General features: G+C 46.2%; 1 protein-coding gene across 2 annotated transcripts in view; it reads right to left on the reverse strand.

Annotated features, from left to right (window-relative positions):
• Positions 1-15,798, reverse strand: part of TEX30 (testis expressed 30) — a 41,879-nt gene that overhangs the window by 5,898 nt on the left and 20,183 nt on the right. Inside the window, exon 2 of one of the 2 annotated variants that reach the window (XM_077297044.1) lies at positions 1,198-1,434. In XM_077297044.1, coding sequence (XP_077153159.1) covers positions 1,198-1,434 — 237 coding nt within the window. The remainder of the gene's footprint in view (positions 1-1,197; positions 1,435-15,798) is intronic. The other variant, XM_077297045.1, reaches the window with a different exon arrangement.

Consider the following 15,798-nt stretch of genomic DNA (forward strand, 5'->3'; position numbering starts at 1 on the left):
GCGTGACTACAAATCTTGACCATCACTTGGAAGTTCTTACAGATTTTGATGTCTAGATGGCAAATCTGCCTAGCTATGCATTTACCGTTCCCCTTCACTCAGGCCTCATTCACACTTGCAGCAATGTTTGTAAACCAAAGGTCCAACAAAGTACAAAACACAAAAAAGGTACATAATCCTAAATTTTCGGATTATGCTATACTGTCAGGAATGGTCTTTTTACCAATTTCCTAGGAATGCATGTGTATTAAGGTGGACATAGCCTTTGTATCATGTGGAAGGCTGCAGCAGGCATGTGACTCCCGCCCTGTGTCCTTGTTGGTGACCGCTTCTATGTGGAGGCATTCCTAGGAAATTGGTAAAAAGACCATTCCTGACAATATCTATAGGATAATACGAAAATTCAGGATCAACAAACGATTGTCTTCCTGATGAAGACTCATGCCTGAGCCGAAACGTTGTGGGGGAAACTACTTTTTTTGTACAAGATAAATTAATTACAATTTTGAAAGCAACAAGTTCTCTCTTAACCTTTTTTGGAGTATGCCGGGGTTTGATCTTTTTTATCTGTGAAATTTTGTCCTGCCAGTTTGCATGTTCCTAGACATTCAAACACATTGTCAGGTAAGCACTTCAAAGCTCACACTTATTGTGTGTATTCACTACAATGGGGCTATAATTTTTTAGTGGTTCTCAGGGCACACTTCTCTTTAGGATAGCTCATCACTATCGGCACCCCACAGCCCCACCGGTCAGCTGTTCCTATTGCCAGTGGAAGCCAGATGTACTGAGCTAGGGAGCTGCACAGCTCAATCAACTGCATAGTGGCTGTAGCCAGGTACTGCACATTAGCCCACTTTTGATTTGAAGAGGGGGTGGATTTGCAGTACCCGGCTGCGGCCAATATACTGTTGACGGAGATGTGGTGTGCAGCTCCACAACTCAGTACATCTGGTTGGCCCTGGGAACAGCTGATCGGTGGGGATGCCAAGATTCGCACCCCCCAGCAATCAGATATTGATTACCTATCATAAAGATAGGCCATCATTAGAAATGTCCCAGACAACCCACTTAAGTTAGAAAACATAGCCAGTGCACCTATGTACAAAGTGAATGGACATCTGAGCACATACTTTGTGTCCTGTACTGTAAATATGCCATATGTCAAATAAGAAAACCTGATATTTATGTACATACCAACACTGCATTGTAAGCTTTTGTTCTGTACACCAAATTAAGTCCTTTACAGGTAAATCTCAGACACAGCAATCCGTGGGAAGCGAGGGAACTTGCCAAAGACACCAGATGTGAGAAATTCATGTCCCCTCCGGCGCCATGTGTCAGTATAACGCCATATCTAACACCACTGCAGTCTCTAGGTAGAGAAAGTATTGCATCTAGGTATTTATCACCAAACGGTATGGTAATCTTCTCCTGAAAACACAAACATTCATCAGTATGTACTAAATAATTAATATTAACATGATTGCAACCCAACAGTATAACGTTCCCCTAATACAAAATGACACCCAATATATCACTGTAAAAAGGGACAGACAGGTTGTACTGTACAATGTGATCCTACTGCGTACTGATGCATACCAACCTAGGACGCGTCAGTCATACACTTTAAGGCTGCATTTATTTCACAGACCATGATTAATGGACCTGGCAAGGGGTCTCCTGACCCGAACTCAGCAGCCTCAATAAGCATACATGAGGCTTTGGAGACAGGAGACCCTCGACACGTCCAAGCATCATGGCCCATACTTGTACTCACCGCAGATGTGAGAATGCAGTCTAAAGAGTTAATCCAAACATAGCTAATTACCCCCGATCCATAGAATCCATGCTGATCGCTGGAGGTCCAAATGTATAGACCCCCAGCGATACCGTTAACAGAAATAGCTGAACTCTCAATTCTGCATCAGTCCCACAGATAGTGAATGGAGCAGAGGTCAAGAATGCACATCTCCACTCCATTCAAGACAGGTCTCTGCAGGGCCTTGCCCTTGGTACCTTGGGATAGCTATGGTCCCAGCTCGTGGACCTCTAGCGATCAACAAGTTATCCACCATCCTTTTATTTTCCTTATCTAGCGCCATCACATTTCACAGCACTTTTCAGACATTATTACCTCTGTCCCCATTGGGGCTCACAGTAGAATTCCCTATCAGTAGGTCTTTGACGTGTGGGAGGAAACCCACACAACCACAATGCCACCACACTGCAATCTTAAGGGTAAGGTAAAGGGAGAGTGTGCCATTTAGGGAATCAAATCATGTTTAATCATTAACCAAAAATGTGCTATAAACCCTACCTGGTATTAGGTCAGAAAACCTGACATAACTAATGTAATTTCAAGAAAATGACAGTACAGTGCAACAAAAACATCACTAGTCACACACAAAGTGCAGTAATCATTACACCATAGTCACACACAGTATACTAATCATTACACCATAGTTACACCAGAAGACTGCGGTGTCTAATTTCTCCTACTCCTGCACTGATTAGAAACACTTCACCTTCATATTAAACGGTGTAAATTTCTTTTAGCAGCGCAGGGGTTAAACTGCTCAGTTGAGAGCTACTGGAGCATTAAGGCTCTCAGCTGTGCACTGTTAGCCACTCCCATCTCCTGTCTAATCTGGGTCATGGCTAGCACTCATTGTCAGAGTTACCTTATGCTGGAGGTTGTTGTTGGTTATTATTGGAGAAGGGTAGGGTGGATTTATCTGTGACTGTTGCTAGGTTTTTAGTGTATGATAATTCCCTTTCTTCTCCTACTCTAGTACCATCCTCCACTCCTCGATGTATTCTTCTGTTGTATGCGTTAGTATATTTGTATGTTTGGTATTTTTCATTACCCCTGTTCGTACCACCTTATCAGTCTGGATGGTGTATTATGGTACACTACTCCACTCATCCTTTGGTGGGGGAAAGGTGCAGACTGAGGGCGGATTCAGGAGCTAAGGAAAGGTACGTGGCCCTGGCGTCTTCAACATCAGACGTAATACGGGGAGCAGGACGAGCTAGTGCACCCCTAGCGCCAGGAACAATTAGTCTTGACATTAGCTCTGACCGAAACCATTTTTTTTATCCATTATGGATCCTACCACTGCTCTGACAGGGCAACTCCAGCAGCTCAGCCTGTAGGTGGCAGATCTGCACGCTGCTGTTTTGCAGTACCCTAAGGCTAGTTTCACATTTGCGGTAGAATCCCTAGCGTTTATTCCGCAACCTGAAATGTACGATAAACCGCGTGCAAACGCAACGTTTTTTAGACGCATAAGGTAATGCATGCATTAAAAAAACGCAACGTTTACATGCTTTTTCATGCATTTTGCATGAGTTTGCTTTTTCTGTGCGCATGGTGGAAAATATAACGGGAGAAAAATCTCGATAAACAGACACCGCCAATGGAACTACAGTGGGCGTGTATTATGGGATTTCTTTATACAGAAATCAGCTGAAATCTTCACAGTTTGCTACTTTATCCTGTGTCATGATGGATCTTCACATCAAGAGCTTTTATTTCAACCTGGATTTAAGTATCAAGCTGTTTCTTGCCTATGCATTTGCTTGGGAGCAACAAAGAAATCGAGAAAGACAGAAGGACACGGCGTCGGCGTTTTTGGAGACACCTCATTATTGAACTCCGGGAGAGCCGTGGAGCCTACCACATGCTATATGGCGAGCTTAATGCCAACCCGAAAAAATTCCCGGAATATACCAGGATGTCTCAAGAGACTTTTCATGATTTACTTGGTCGTGTCCAAGGAGCCATCCGGAGACAGCACACACAGCTCAATAGAGCGATTCATGCAGAGGAACGTCTCCTGGTCACACTAAGGTACGTAATAATTCTAAACAAATGCCTGTCATAATTATAATTGTTCTGCCATGTATTATTTGTATTTTCCTTTATGTGTTTAGCAAAACCCCACCATAAATAGAATTGTTCGTAATTTTTTTTTTCTTTCAAATTCCTGGCTAATGGAGAGAGCTTTTCATCGCTCCACTTTCATTACCGGCTTGAAATTTCCACCTTGTCTGGAATAGTTGCGGACACCTGCCAGGCTTTGTGGAACGTTCTCTTGGATGAATTTATCCCCCTACCCGCAGCGGACATGTGGATGGACATTGCCGACAAATTCTGGAGAGTGTGTAATTTCCCCAACTGTTTGGGAGTGGTGGATGGAAAGCACATACGGATTATGAAACCTGCCAGATCTGGATCGGAGTACTTTAACTACAATAAATATTTTTCTGTAGTGCTCATGGTAATAACAGATGCGGACTGTCGCTTTAATGCCGTGGACATTGGAGCTTTTGGCAGTGGCAATGACTCCCAGACTTTCAAGAACTCTGATATGGGCCGACGTTTGTATGGCAAAAAAAGGGAAATTAGACTTACCGGTAATTCCATTTCCAGGTAGTCCCTCAGGACAGCACCATGGAGGACGTCCTTCCTTGACCTATAACGGGACAGGATCATAGAGAGGTTAAAAGGACCCTCCCACCTCCACCCTCCAGTGTTCTTTCAAAGCACCACCGAAGGATGGAAATAAATGGTCTAAACGTGCCCTTACAAACATGTCTGTAATAACCATTAAACTGCTTCATCTTAATTTCGAGCCATGGTGACCCGAAGGACGAACGATCTGCCGGTAGATTAATCCCGAACAATCCTAAAAACAGAAACATAAGGGAGGGAACTATGGGTGCTGTCCTGAGGGACTACCTGGAAATAGAATTACTGGTAAGTCTAATTTCCCTTTTTCCATTACGTCCCTCAGGACAGCACCATGGAGAATACCAAAGCAACTCTCCCAGGCTGGGTACAGAAGCCCAGGAATCAAAATCCGAGGCAAAAGCCAGACTAAATATATAAGGGATCTGGAAGATCAGAAAAAACATAGATATCTAAAGAGATCCGCAAAGAAAATCACCGTAGTGAGTGCCTGGTATACATCTATAATGGCCAATTTCAGTATGAATGTGGTAAATGAAATAAGCATCAGAAACAGACAGGGAAATTCACCCATTGTACTCCAATACCAATAATGAACCACAGCAAGTTATTTATCGTGATAGAAACTTATAGACGTCGCAGCCCCAGAATAGGGTTAGAGAACCTTATTGCCCAGCAAAATATGGTGAAAGTCACAGCCACCACACAATGAGGACTGTACCGACCAATAATAAGCTGCATGTGCTTATAACAGGACTGTTCCTTCATCGGTCCTTCTGGGCTCAGGTTAAGCCTTGGTTACAGACCAGCTTATCGTACTACAAGGAGGCCTGCAGGACAGAGGTCCTGGACTGCGGGAATATCAAACCAATAACAGTTAGTACATGGATAATGGCACAGCATTGGGATGTACGCACATTACTCATCCAGGAGATCACATCTATTCCAAATCCTTAGATGTCTAACCCCAAGAAGGGTTATATATTATTGAAACTAAGGAATACACCATCCGGCAGGTAATATCTCCTGCCATTACCAACGTCAGGCTTCTCATTAGAAGCGCTGAAAGAGAACGTGGATCATCACTCCTGTTTTACTTGATGTTAGACACAGGGTGTCCAGACTCTGAATCAATTAAGGTGGTGGTGGAGGTAGTGCTAGTAAAAATCTTCCGACACTTGAAATTATTCGGAACTGCATTTATACGAGTCATTAGTCCAGACATTATAAGTATGTCAACTTATTTGTCCATATATGCATATTACGCACATACATATCTCAAGAGGCAATCTTCTCAGGGATCTTTATACACCCAGACTGCCATTGTGGGAGTAACCATATTCCATGGCTAGAGAAAAAGTAGGTTTCTTCCTCATTATGGAGGGAGATTATCTACTGTGAGGCAGTGAGACTATGGGGTCTTAACAGTAAGAGCCCTGGATACAGTTTAATTCATCTTAGGAGCCGTGACTGCTGTAAGAGCCGCGAGTATGGGATCCTCTGCCACACGACACAGTGCTGCTGCTTCACCACAAGGTACAAAAGGCAGTGCTGATGTCCCTGGAAAACAAACCGCAACAGACTTATGGGACAAGAATCTGTCTGTCTATCTGATTGCCGAATGTGGAGTTTGAGAAGGATTAATAATAACAACAATAATAAACTTCCATCCATATGGTGTCCACATATTCCGCAGCGCTTTACAGTTTGACAGTCTCAAACACAACAGTCATAAGTAACAACCATATAATAATTAAAGCAAAATAAACCCACCTTGCTCCTGAGAGCTTACACTCTACAATGAGGCAGGGAAGATACAAAGTACAGGTAGGAATCAACAATGTTTTATTTACAATGATGGCACAGCCATCTTCAGGGGGTGGGGATAGATGGAGATAGTGAATGGGCTACACACACACACACAAACATAAAAATGACTGATTAGGGAACGTGATAGGCCGCTCTGAACAAATGTGCCCTGAGGGTGCCCCCAAAACTATGCAAATTGTAGATAGTCCTAATATCTTAAGGCAAAGCATTCCAAGGCTGAAGGAGTCCCTTCTTTCAACTCGTGGGATTTTCTGCTCCCAGGACAGTAGTATGTCCTTTTATAGGATGTACCAGAATGACGTATGTCATCGTTTAAAGCTAATTATGTAATAGACTTGCCTTTAGCACTCAAAGTAGAACCTACCTGAGAGATCTGTTCCAAACAGAAGAAATGCAGATTTTAGTAAGCCAATTCAAGCCTGTTTGCTTGACTAAGCCCTGTTGTAAAGAATGAAGTAGCAGAAGCTGGATCTGGGTCCAAAACACAAGGACTCCATATCCAGAGTTGAGGCCCAAGACAAAAATGTGAAGTGGTAGGCCAATGATACAATGTGCGGCCACACAACAAGGCACCAGACAGAAGTTCTGACCCAGTGGCTCACAGCCAGAGGCGAAAAAGGCACCAAGCCTGACACACTAATAATACCCCCTGAGGCAAAGGGCACCAAAACCCTATGATGCAATATGATGCATATAGGAACTATGAAGCAATATAATGCAATATGATGTCCAAAGGCACTATTAGTCTGATTCAATATGATGCACATAGGAATAATGAAGCAGTATGATGCAATATGATGCATGAAGTAACTATGAAGTGCTATGGTGCATATACGAACAATGAAGCCCTCTGATGCATATAGGAGCTATGAAGCAATATGCTATAATATAATGCACAAAGGCAATATGAAGCACTATGATGCATATATGAACCTTGAAGCAATATGATGCATAAAGGCAATATGAGCACTATGATGCATATAGGAACCATGAAGCAATATGATGCAATATGATACATGAAGTCACTATGAAGTGCTATGATGCATATAGGAACCATGAAGCATTATGATGCAATAAGATGCAGAAAGGCAATATGAAGCACTCGGTGCATAAAGGAACCATGATGCAATATGGTGCACAAAGGCAATATGAAGCACTATGATGCATATAGGAACAATGAAGCACTATGATGCATATAGGAACCATGAAGCAATACAATGCAATATGATACATGAAGCAACTTATGAAGCGCTATGATGCATATAGGAACTATGAAGCAATATGATGCACAAAGGCAATATGAAACAGTATGATGCCACAGAGGCCCTCAATATGATGCATAGCGGCACTATGATGCAGTATCATGCATAGAGGCACTCAATATGATGCATAGAGGTACTATGATGCATGGAGGCATTCAATATGATACATAGAGGCACTATGATGCAGTATCATGCACAGAGGCACTCAATATGATGCATAGAGGTACAATGATGCAGTATCATTCACAGAGGCACTCAATATGATGCATAGAGGTACTATGATGCAGTATGATGCACAGAGGCACGCAATATGATGCATAAGCAGTATGATGCAGTATTATGCACGGAGGCACTCAATATAATGCATAGAGGCGCTATGATGCAGTATTATGCACGGAGGCACTCAATATGATGCATAGAGGCACTATGATGCAGTATTATGCACGGAGGCACTCAATCTGATGCATAGAAGCAGTATGACTTACACTTTTAAGCAAAAGAACCATCTATCAGAGTTCCAGATAAATCTTCACTCTGAACAGTACATCTCATTTGTCAGACTGACTCCACCCGAAGGGGCTAATTAATGAGCAGCAGCTGGAGGGCAGTCTTCATGCAGACAATGTGCTGAATTAACACCTTGTGTCCTCCTCTGGATGGAGTAGTTAGGTTGCAAAGTGAAACACTTGCTTATTGAACCAGAAAATGGAAAGCATGCTTCCAAAAAGTCACTCTGAAGCCCAATCATAAGGCTCTGTGCAGACAAGACCTGCAACTAACTGAAGTCCAGTCATGAGATGTAGCCTGGACATATGGCCCTAACATAGCCTAGAGGTTCCAAGGCCTAGCTGCAAATGGGTTCCAGGTACAGCTTTGGCACAAAGGCATGAGACTAGAGTCAGCCCAGAGGCCCAGGCCATCAATGCAACATTAAACCATGCACTCACCTGTGCTGGCTCCATACCTGCTAGAAGACAGGGGGAGCTGGTAACACCAAGAGCCTACCGTGGAAGGAAGCGGCGTCCCGTCAGGAATGCTGCATTACTGCCTGTGCCCCCTTCCGTGTTCCATTGAAGAACGCACGCCGATCCTATGTGCCGGCGCCCCTTTCTGACGTCACCAGAAGCACAATGGACTTCTCCACCACACAACTTTCGGGAGTAGTGGTGTTTTGCCGGTCGGCGTCCGAGCCAAGAGCCCCCCACCGGGAGGAAGCGGCTCTACCCAGGAGCCCGTCCGCTCGACTGGTCTCTGGGGCTGAGGGACTCTCCACCGGGGAGTTTCCACCCTGGGCTACTTGACAGGGGGAAGGATTGGACCTGCCGCACGATCCCCCTAAGCCCATTGCACAGGCTGACTGCTGGCTGAGGAACCTCTCAAAGAGGAGTCGGCCACGGTCCGTCTGACCAGGAAAAGGGAAGGTGAGACACTCAAACTCTGAGTCCATCTGGTACAGCACTGGTAGCTGAGGGACCTCTACCCAGTTAGGTGTCAGCCACGGACCACTTGATAGGGGGAAGAGAATCCACAGGCTATCTTCGCTCTAGGAGCAACCTCTCATACGTCCGTCCCTGTAGGGACAGGAAAAGCACTGGAGGGTGGAGGTGGGAGGGTCCTTTTAACCTCTCTATGATCCTGTCCCGCTATAGGTCAAGGAAGGACGTCCTCCATGGTGCTGTCCTGATGGACGTAATGGAAATTTTAATTTTCCCCTGCCATGACCTCTCCCCAACACTCAACGCCCACCGATGCCATTTCTTATGGGTGGGGATGAGGCCTTTCAGATGTGTGAAAACCTACTGAAGCCATATTCCAGTCGGGACTTGAACCACACTAAAAGGATTTATAACTACAGACTGACCAGGGCCCAAAGAACAGTTGAGTGTACCTTTGGGATTCTTGTCTCAAAATGGCGCATTCTTGGGACAGCCATTAATCTAAAAATGGAGACAGTCAATGAAGTTGTCAAAGCCTGTGTGGTTCTCCACAATTACATAATGGCTAAGGAGCGACCCAACATTGAACTGGATGAACCAGTTGCAAACCCATTGCCAGATTACCAGCATCACCCTCTGTGGTCAACTGTTGAAGTTGCCCACATGCGAGACCAATTTGCTGCCTATTTTGTTTCTGACATCGGACGTGTGGCATGGCAAGATAATATTGTGTAAAATGTGGTGTTGGGTTTGGGTCTGTACCAGTTATGTTTTAAATATTACTAATATTTTTGGTTAATAAACAACGTGTTTTGATACCTGTACCGAGTCTCCTATGTCTTTCCTCTAAAAACCACTTATGTTGTTAGTGGTCAGGCAGTTGATGTCATTACATCCTGAATCTCTTCTGCAGTATCTATTGGACGCAGTCTGTAGAGACGATGGAGGTATAATATAAAGCAGATCTATACTCACCAGTTCATGTGTGAGAAATAATGGCTTCATGATGCAGAAAACCCAGCCTCATGAATTCACTATTTCTGATACCTGTCCAGGTGAGTATAGATATGCCTTGTATGACCTCCATTGTCTCTTCAGTTTGTGTGAAATAGATTATGTAGAATGAAGAGAAAATGAAGGTTATACAAGGCAGTTCTCTAGTCACCAGGTCAGGTGTCATAAATAATGAGTTCCAGAAGCAGAGATTTGTACATCATGAACTCACTATTTATGACACATGACCTGTTGAGTATAGATCTGCTTAGTATTACCGCCATTGTCTCTTCAGTCTGCATCACATAGTTTAAACAGACTGAAGAGATTATGGAGAAAATACAAGTAGTATAGGGATTTTTGTGTTACTCACCGTAAAATCCTTTTCTCCGAGACGCTCATTGGGGGACACAGGACTGTGGGTGTATGCTACTGCCGCCAGGAGGCTGACACTAAGTAAACATAAAAAAGGTTTAGCTCCTCCTTCATCGTATACACCCTGACACTGGCCGAAGGCAAACCCAGTTTGGTGCAACAAGCAGTAGGAGAACAACTGAAAAAGTCAGCATTAATACAGTAACAACATGTCTAGAAACGACCCTATCGACTGATAAAGTCAAATAACAAAAAAGAGCCAACTGGCAAACAGGGAGGGAGCTGTGTCCCCCAATGAGCGTCTCGGAGGAAAGGTTTTATGGTGAGTAACACAAAAATCCCTATTTCTCCTTCGCCTCATTGGGGGACACAGGACTGTGGGATATCCTAAAGCAGTCCCTGGGTGGGGAATTAACTCACCGGTATAACATCCAGGCATCTGCCGGCTATAAGGGCGCTACCGCTGCCTGAAGAATCCTTCTACCCAGACTTGCATCTGCAGAAGTCTGCGTATGGACATTATAGTGGTTGGAAAAGGTATGCAAACTGGACCAGGTTGCTGCCTTGCTAACTTATTCTGCCGAAGCCTGGCGCCGAAGTGCCCAGGAAGCCCTCACTGCTCGAGTGGAGTGTGCTCTGATTCCGGCCGGAACGACCATACCCTTGACACGGTAGGCCTCCTGAATAGCCGAACATATCCACCTGGCCATGGTGGATCTTGAAGCAGCGAGTCCCTTCCTGCGACCCTCAGGAAGGACAAACAGCGCATCCATCTGCCGAAAAGGTGCCGTCCGAGAAATGTACCTCCCGTCCTAAGTGCTCTCACTAGGTCTAGCGTATGGAGAGCTTTTACCACACGATGCATTGGTGCCAGGCAAAAAGAAGGCAAGACAATGTCCTCGCTAATGTGAAACGAGGAAACCACCTTTGGCAAAAAAGAGGGTGCCGGCCTGAGCACAACCTTATCCTGATGGAACCGTAGAAAAGGATATATTCGCCTAATGGAAGTTATGGCTACCAAGAACACGAATTTCCAGGAAAGGTAGGTCAAAGAGACATCCTGAAGAGGCTCAAAAGGAGCTTCCTGCAAGGCACTTAAGATCAAGTTAAGGTCCCAGATATCAAGGGGGGCCCTGTAAGGCGGTACCATGTGAGCGACTCCCTGTAGAAAAGTTTTCACCTGTAAATTGACGGCAATCCTGCGCTGAAAAAGAACCGACAAGGATGAAATCTGTCTTCTGAGGGTACTTGGAGAAAGCCCCGAATCTAGGCCGGCTTGGAGAAAAGCAAGAATGTTAGGGATGGAATAACGTAGTGGAGGAAGCACACGCTTTCTGCACCATGAAAGGAAAACCTTTCAGGTGTGATGATAAATACGTGCTGAGATGGATTTGCGGGCGCTAATCATGGTAGCGGCAACCTTTTGTGAGAACCCGGCCTGCGTCAGTATCCATGATTCAATGGCCAGGCCGTTAAACACAGGGCCCCTGAGTTCTTGTGGTAGATCGGGCCCTGCGACAGAAGATCTAGGCGTTCCGGAAGCCGCCAAGGAACCTCGGCGAGCAGCTGCACTGTTTGCGTACCATGACCGACGAGACCAATCTGGAGCAACCAGGATTGCTGGGACTCCCTCTGTCTTGATCTTCCTGACTACCTTCGGGAGCAGTGCCAGGGGGGGAAACAGATATGGGAGGCGAAACTGGTTCCAAGGTAGAACTAAAGCGTCCAAGGCGATTGCCTGTGGATCTCGATACCGGGCGACAAACCTGGATACTTTGGCATTCATTCCGGAAGCCATCAGGTCCACATCCGGGGATCCCCAGCGATGACATATCTGCTGAAACTCCTCGGGATGGAGAGACCACTCCCCGGACGCAAGGCCCTGACAACTGAGAAAGTCCACCGCCCAGTTTTCCTCGCCCAGGATGTGGACTGCCAAAATCAGAGTGGTTCTTCTCGACCCAGTCGAGGACTTGTTTTACCTCGTGCATGGCCGCCCTGCTGCGGGTACCGCCTTGATGATTTATGAACGCCACCGCTGTGGCATTGTCCGATTGAATCCGGACAGGGCGGCTAGAAGACGCTGAAAATGTTGCAGCGCCAGCCGAATCGCCCGAATCTCCAATAGATTGATCGGGAGAGTTGACTCCCGCAAGGACCAGCGTCCCTGGGCTGTGTGGTGACAAAACACTGCTTCCCAGCCGAGAAGACTGGCGTCTGTCGTGACTACCAGCCAATGGGCTGGGGGAAAGGGTTTCCCTTGTCGTAGAGAAGGGCTCGTTGACAACCATACAAGAGCATGTCTGACCTGGAGAGACAGATGGCACCTGAGGTTGAGAGAATACGGATTCTTGTCCCATGCTGCCAACAGTGCGTGTTGGAGAGGACGGAGATGGAATTGCGCAAAAGGTACTGCCTCTATTGCCACCACCATCCTTCCTAAGACCCTCATGCAGAACCAGATTGTATGGTAGACTGGCCGGTGAAGGACCCTCACCTCTTGGCAGAGTCAGGACCTTGTCCCGGGGTAGGATTGTCAACCCTTGTGAGGTGTTGAAGATCATCCCTAGAAATCTCTCTTCCTTCGGGACTGGAATGATGACCCCGTGGAGCCGGAGGGATTCTACAGTTCTGAGCGGGGCTTCTATCTGGGATTCCGAACTGGGAAGACGGTAGGGAAAAAACCGGCATGGGGGAAAACTGAGAAACTCTATTTTGTACCCTGCGGACACAAGTTCTCTTACCCACCTGTCGTGAACCACCGAAAGCCAGGACTAGTGAAACAAGAGTAGATGGCCGCCTACTCTGTCGGAGGCGATCGGAGACTGCCTCCAGTCATTTGGCCGAAAACCTATGGGACCTAGATCCCCTAGACCTTGGCAGCTGGGACCGCATTCTTCCCAACGGGTTGCCCTGTAGGAGACCTGATGATCTCTGTCCTGATTAGGTCGACCTGGGCCAGTAGGGTTAGACGCTGGGATCCACCTGGAGTTACGAAAGGATTTGAAACGGGATTGAAACTGGCGACGAAAGGGTTGTTTAATCTTTTGCTGTGGGAGAAAATTGCTTTTCCCCCCGTGGTATCAGAAATGAGCTGACCCAGTTTTTCCCCAAATAAAAGACCACCTTGATATGGGAGAGTTGTAAGGTATTTTTTCGAGGTAGAATCCGCCCGCCATGTTCTCAACCACAGAGCCCGTCTAATGGCAATTGCGTTTGCGGCAGCTAATGCCGCACCATTCGCTGCATCCAAAGAAGCATTGATCAGGTAGCTCCCAGCTAGAGCTATCTGATTAGACATCTCCGTCAATTCCGCTGGTAGGTCTCTCTCCGGTAGAGCCTTAGTCAAACATTCTGACCAAAATATCATGGCCTTAGCTACCCAAGTCGCTGCAAAAGAGGGCGAAAGGCCAGAACCTGAGGCCTCGAAGACTGAACGGGCCAAACTTTCTATGAGCCGATCAGTTGAATCCCTAATAGAAGAGCAGTTGGGAAGGGATAACAGCGTGTTAGAGGCCAAACGAGAAACCGATGGATCTACCGACGGGGACTCTGCCCACTTTTTACGCAGCTCAGGGGCGAAAGGATACCTAGTATTTAAAGCCTTTTGTCCCGAGAAACGCCTGTCCGGATGCTCTCTATGATGTTGGACTAAGTCCTCAAACCCAGGGTGAGTGGAAAACACCCTATGAGGCAGCTTGATGTTTTTGAACGATACTTTATGACCCGAGGCCAAGGAAGATTCGTCCTCTATACCCAAGGTTTGGTTGACGGCCTCAATTAGGCTGTCTACTGACTCCTCATAATCAGGTGCCTCAAAATCGAGGGACCCTTCAGAATCGTAGTCTGAACAATGTTCACTAATCTCCGCTGGTGAGGGTGAACGAGAGACAGAGCTCAAGGATGCAGATTCACCTGATGGACCAGGAGACGCTGTATGGGTTCGCTTCCCCAGCATCTGCCTAGTGAGAGCGCGGCCCCAGCAGGCCGAAGGTTCCAGTGAGCCGGAAGACCTCTCCAAGGTAGAAGAACCGCTGTCCCTGGCCCCAGCCGGGGTTTGAAGGGACTCGATTGCCTTGGTTAGAGATGCCATAGATTGCTACAAGGACATGACCTGTTATGATCTGGTGACCTTGGAGCCGCATGAGACTTTCTCTGGAGTAGGTGGTACCTGTACTGACCGCAAACCCTAAACTGACACCGCAACTAGAAGTAGTCGTGGGGTGTACCTAACACATCCTAGACACCTCGACACAGCCGGAGGACTAAATACCCCTATAGATGGAAATGGGAATTCTATCTTGCCTCAGAGCAGAACCCCAAAGGATAGGCAGCCCCCCACAAATATTGACTGTGAATATAAGAGTAAAGACACACACAGGCAGAAAACAGGATTTAGCAAAAGAGGCACCTCTAGCTAAATAGAAAAGGATAGGACAGAGTACTAAGTGGTCAGTATTAAAATCCTAAAAATATCCACAGCAGAAAATACAAAAATACCACATCTAACTAAAGACATGGCATGTATATCTGCATCTCCTGAGAATCCAACATGACTGAAAAATCCAAACACAGTCTAAGCTGGACAAATAAACACAATGAATTGCACTGAATTGTAAAGCACACAGCATGTGTGCTGCAGAGAGAAAAACAGAAACTTATCTTAGCTGAATTGGCAGCAGAGCAGGAGAAACCAGACAGAGATGAAACACCTCCAAGAACAATGGACAGCTGGCAATGGCTAATGGATCCTGCACACCTAAATAGCCCAGTCAGAGCTGCAATCAGCAGAAACACCTGCCCAAGATTGCAACCCAGAGGCAACTGCACTACCACCAACAACCACCGGAGGGAACCCAAGAGCAGAATTCACAACAGTACCCCCCCCCTTGAAGAGGGGTCACCAAACCCTCACCAGAGCCCCCAGGCCGATCAGGACGAGCCAGATGAAAGGCACGGACCAAATCAGCAGCATGGACATCAGAGGCAAAAACCCAAGAATTATCCTCCTGACCATAACCCTTCCATTTGACAAGGTACTGAAGCCTCCGCCTCGAAAAGCGAGAATCCAAAATCTTCTCAACCACATACTCCAACTCCCCATCAACCAACACAGGGGCCGGAGGATCCACAGAGGGAACAACGGGCACCACATATTTCCGCAATAAAGATCTATGGAAGACATTATGGATAGCAAAAGAGGCCGGAAGGGCCAATCGAAAAGACACCGGATTAATAATCTCAGAAATCCTATAAGGACCAATAAACCGAGGCTTAAACTTAGGGGAAGAAACCTTCATAGGAACATGACGGGAAGACAACCAGACCAAATCCCCAACCCGAAGCCGGGAACCAACACACCGACGACGGTTAGCAAAACGCTGAGCCTCCTCCTGAGACAACACCAAATTGTCCACCACATGAG

This window comes from Ranitomeya variabilis, chromosome 3, assembly GCF_051348905.1.
Source record: "Ranitomeya variabilis isolate aRanVar5 chromosome 3, aRanVar5.hap1, whole genome shotgun sequence".
In the NCBI taxonomy this organism is placed as follows: Eukaryota; Metazoa; Chordata; class Amphibia; order Anura; family Dendrobatidae; genus Ranitomeya; species Ranitomeya variabilis.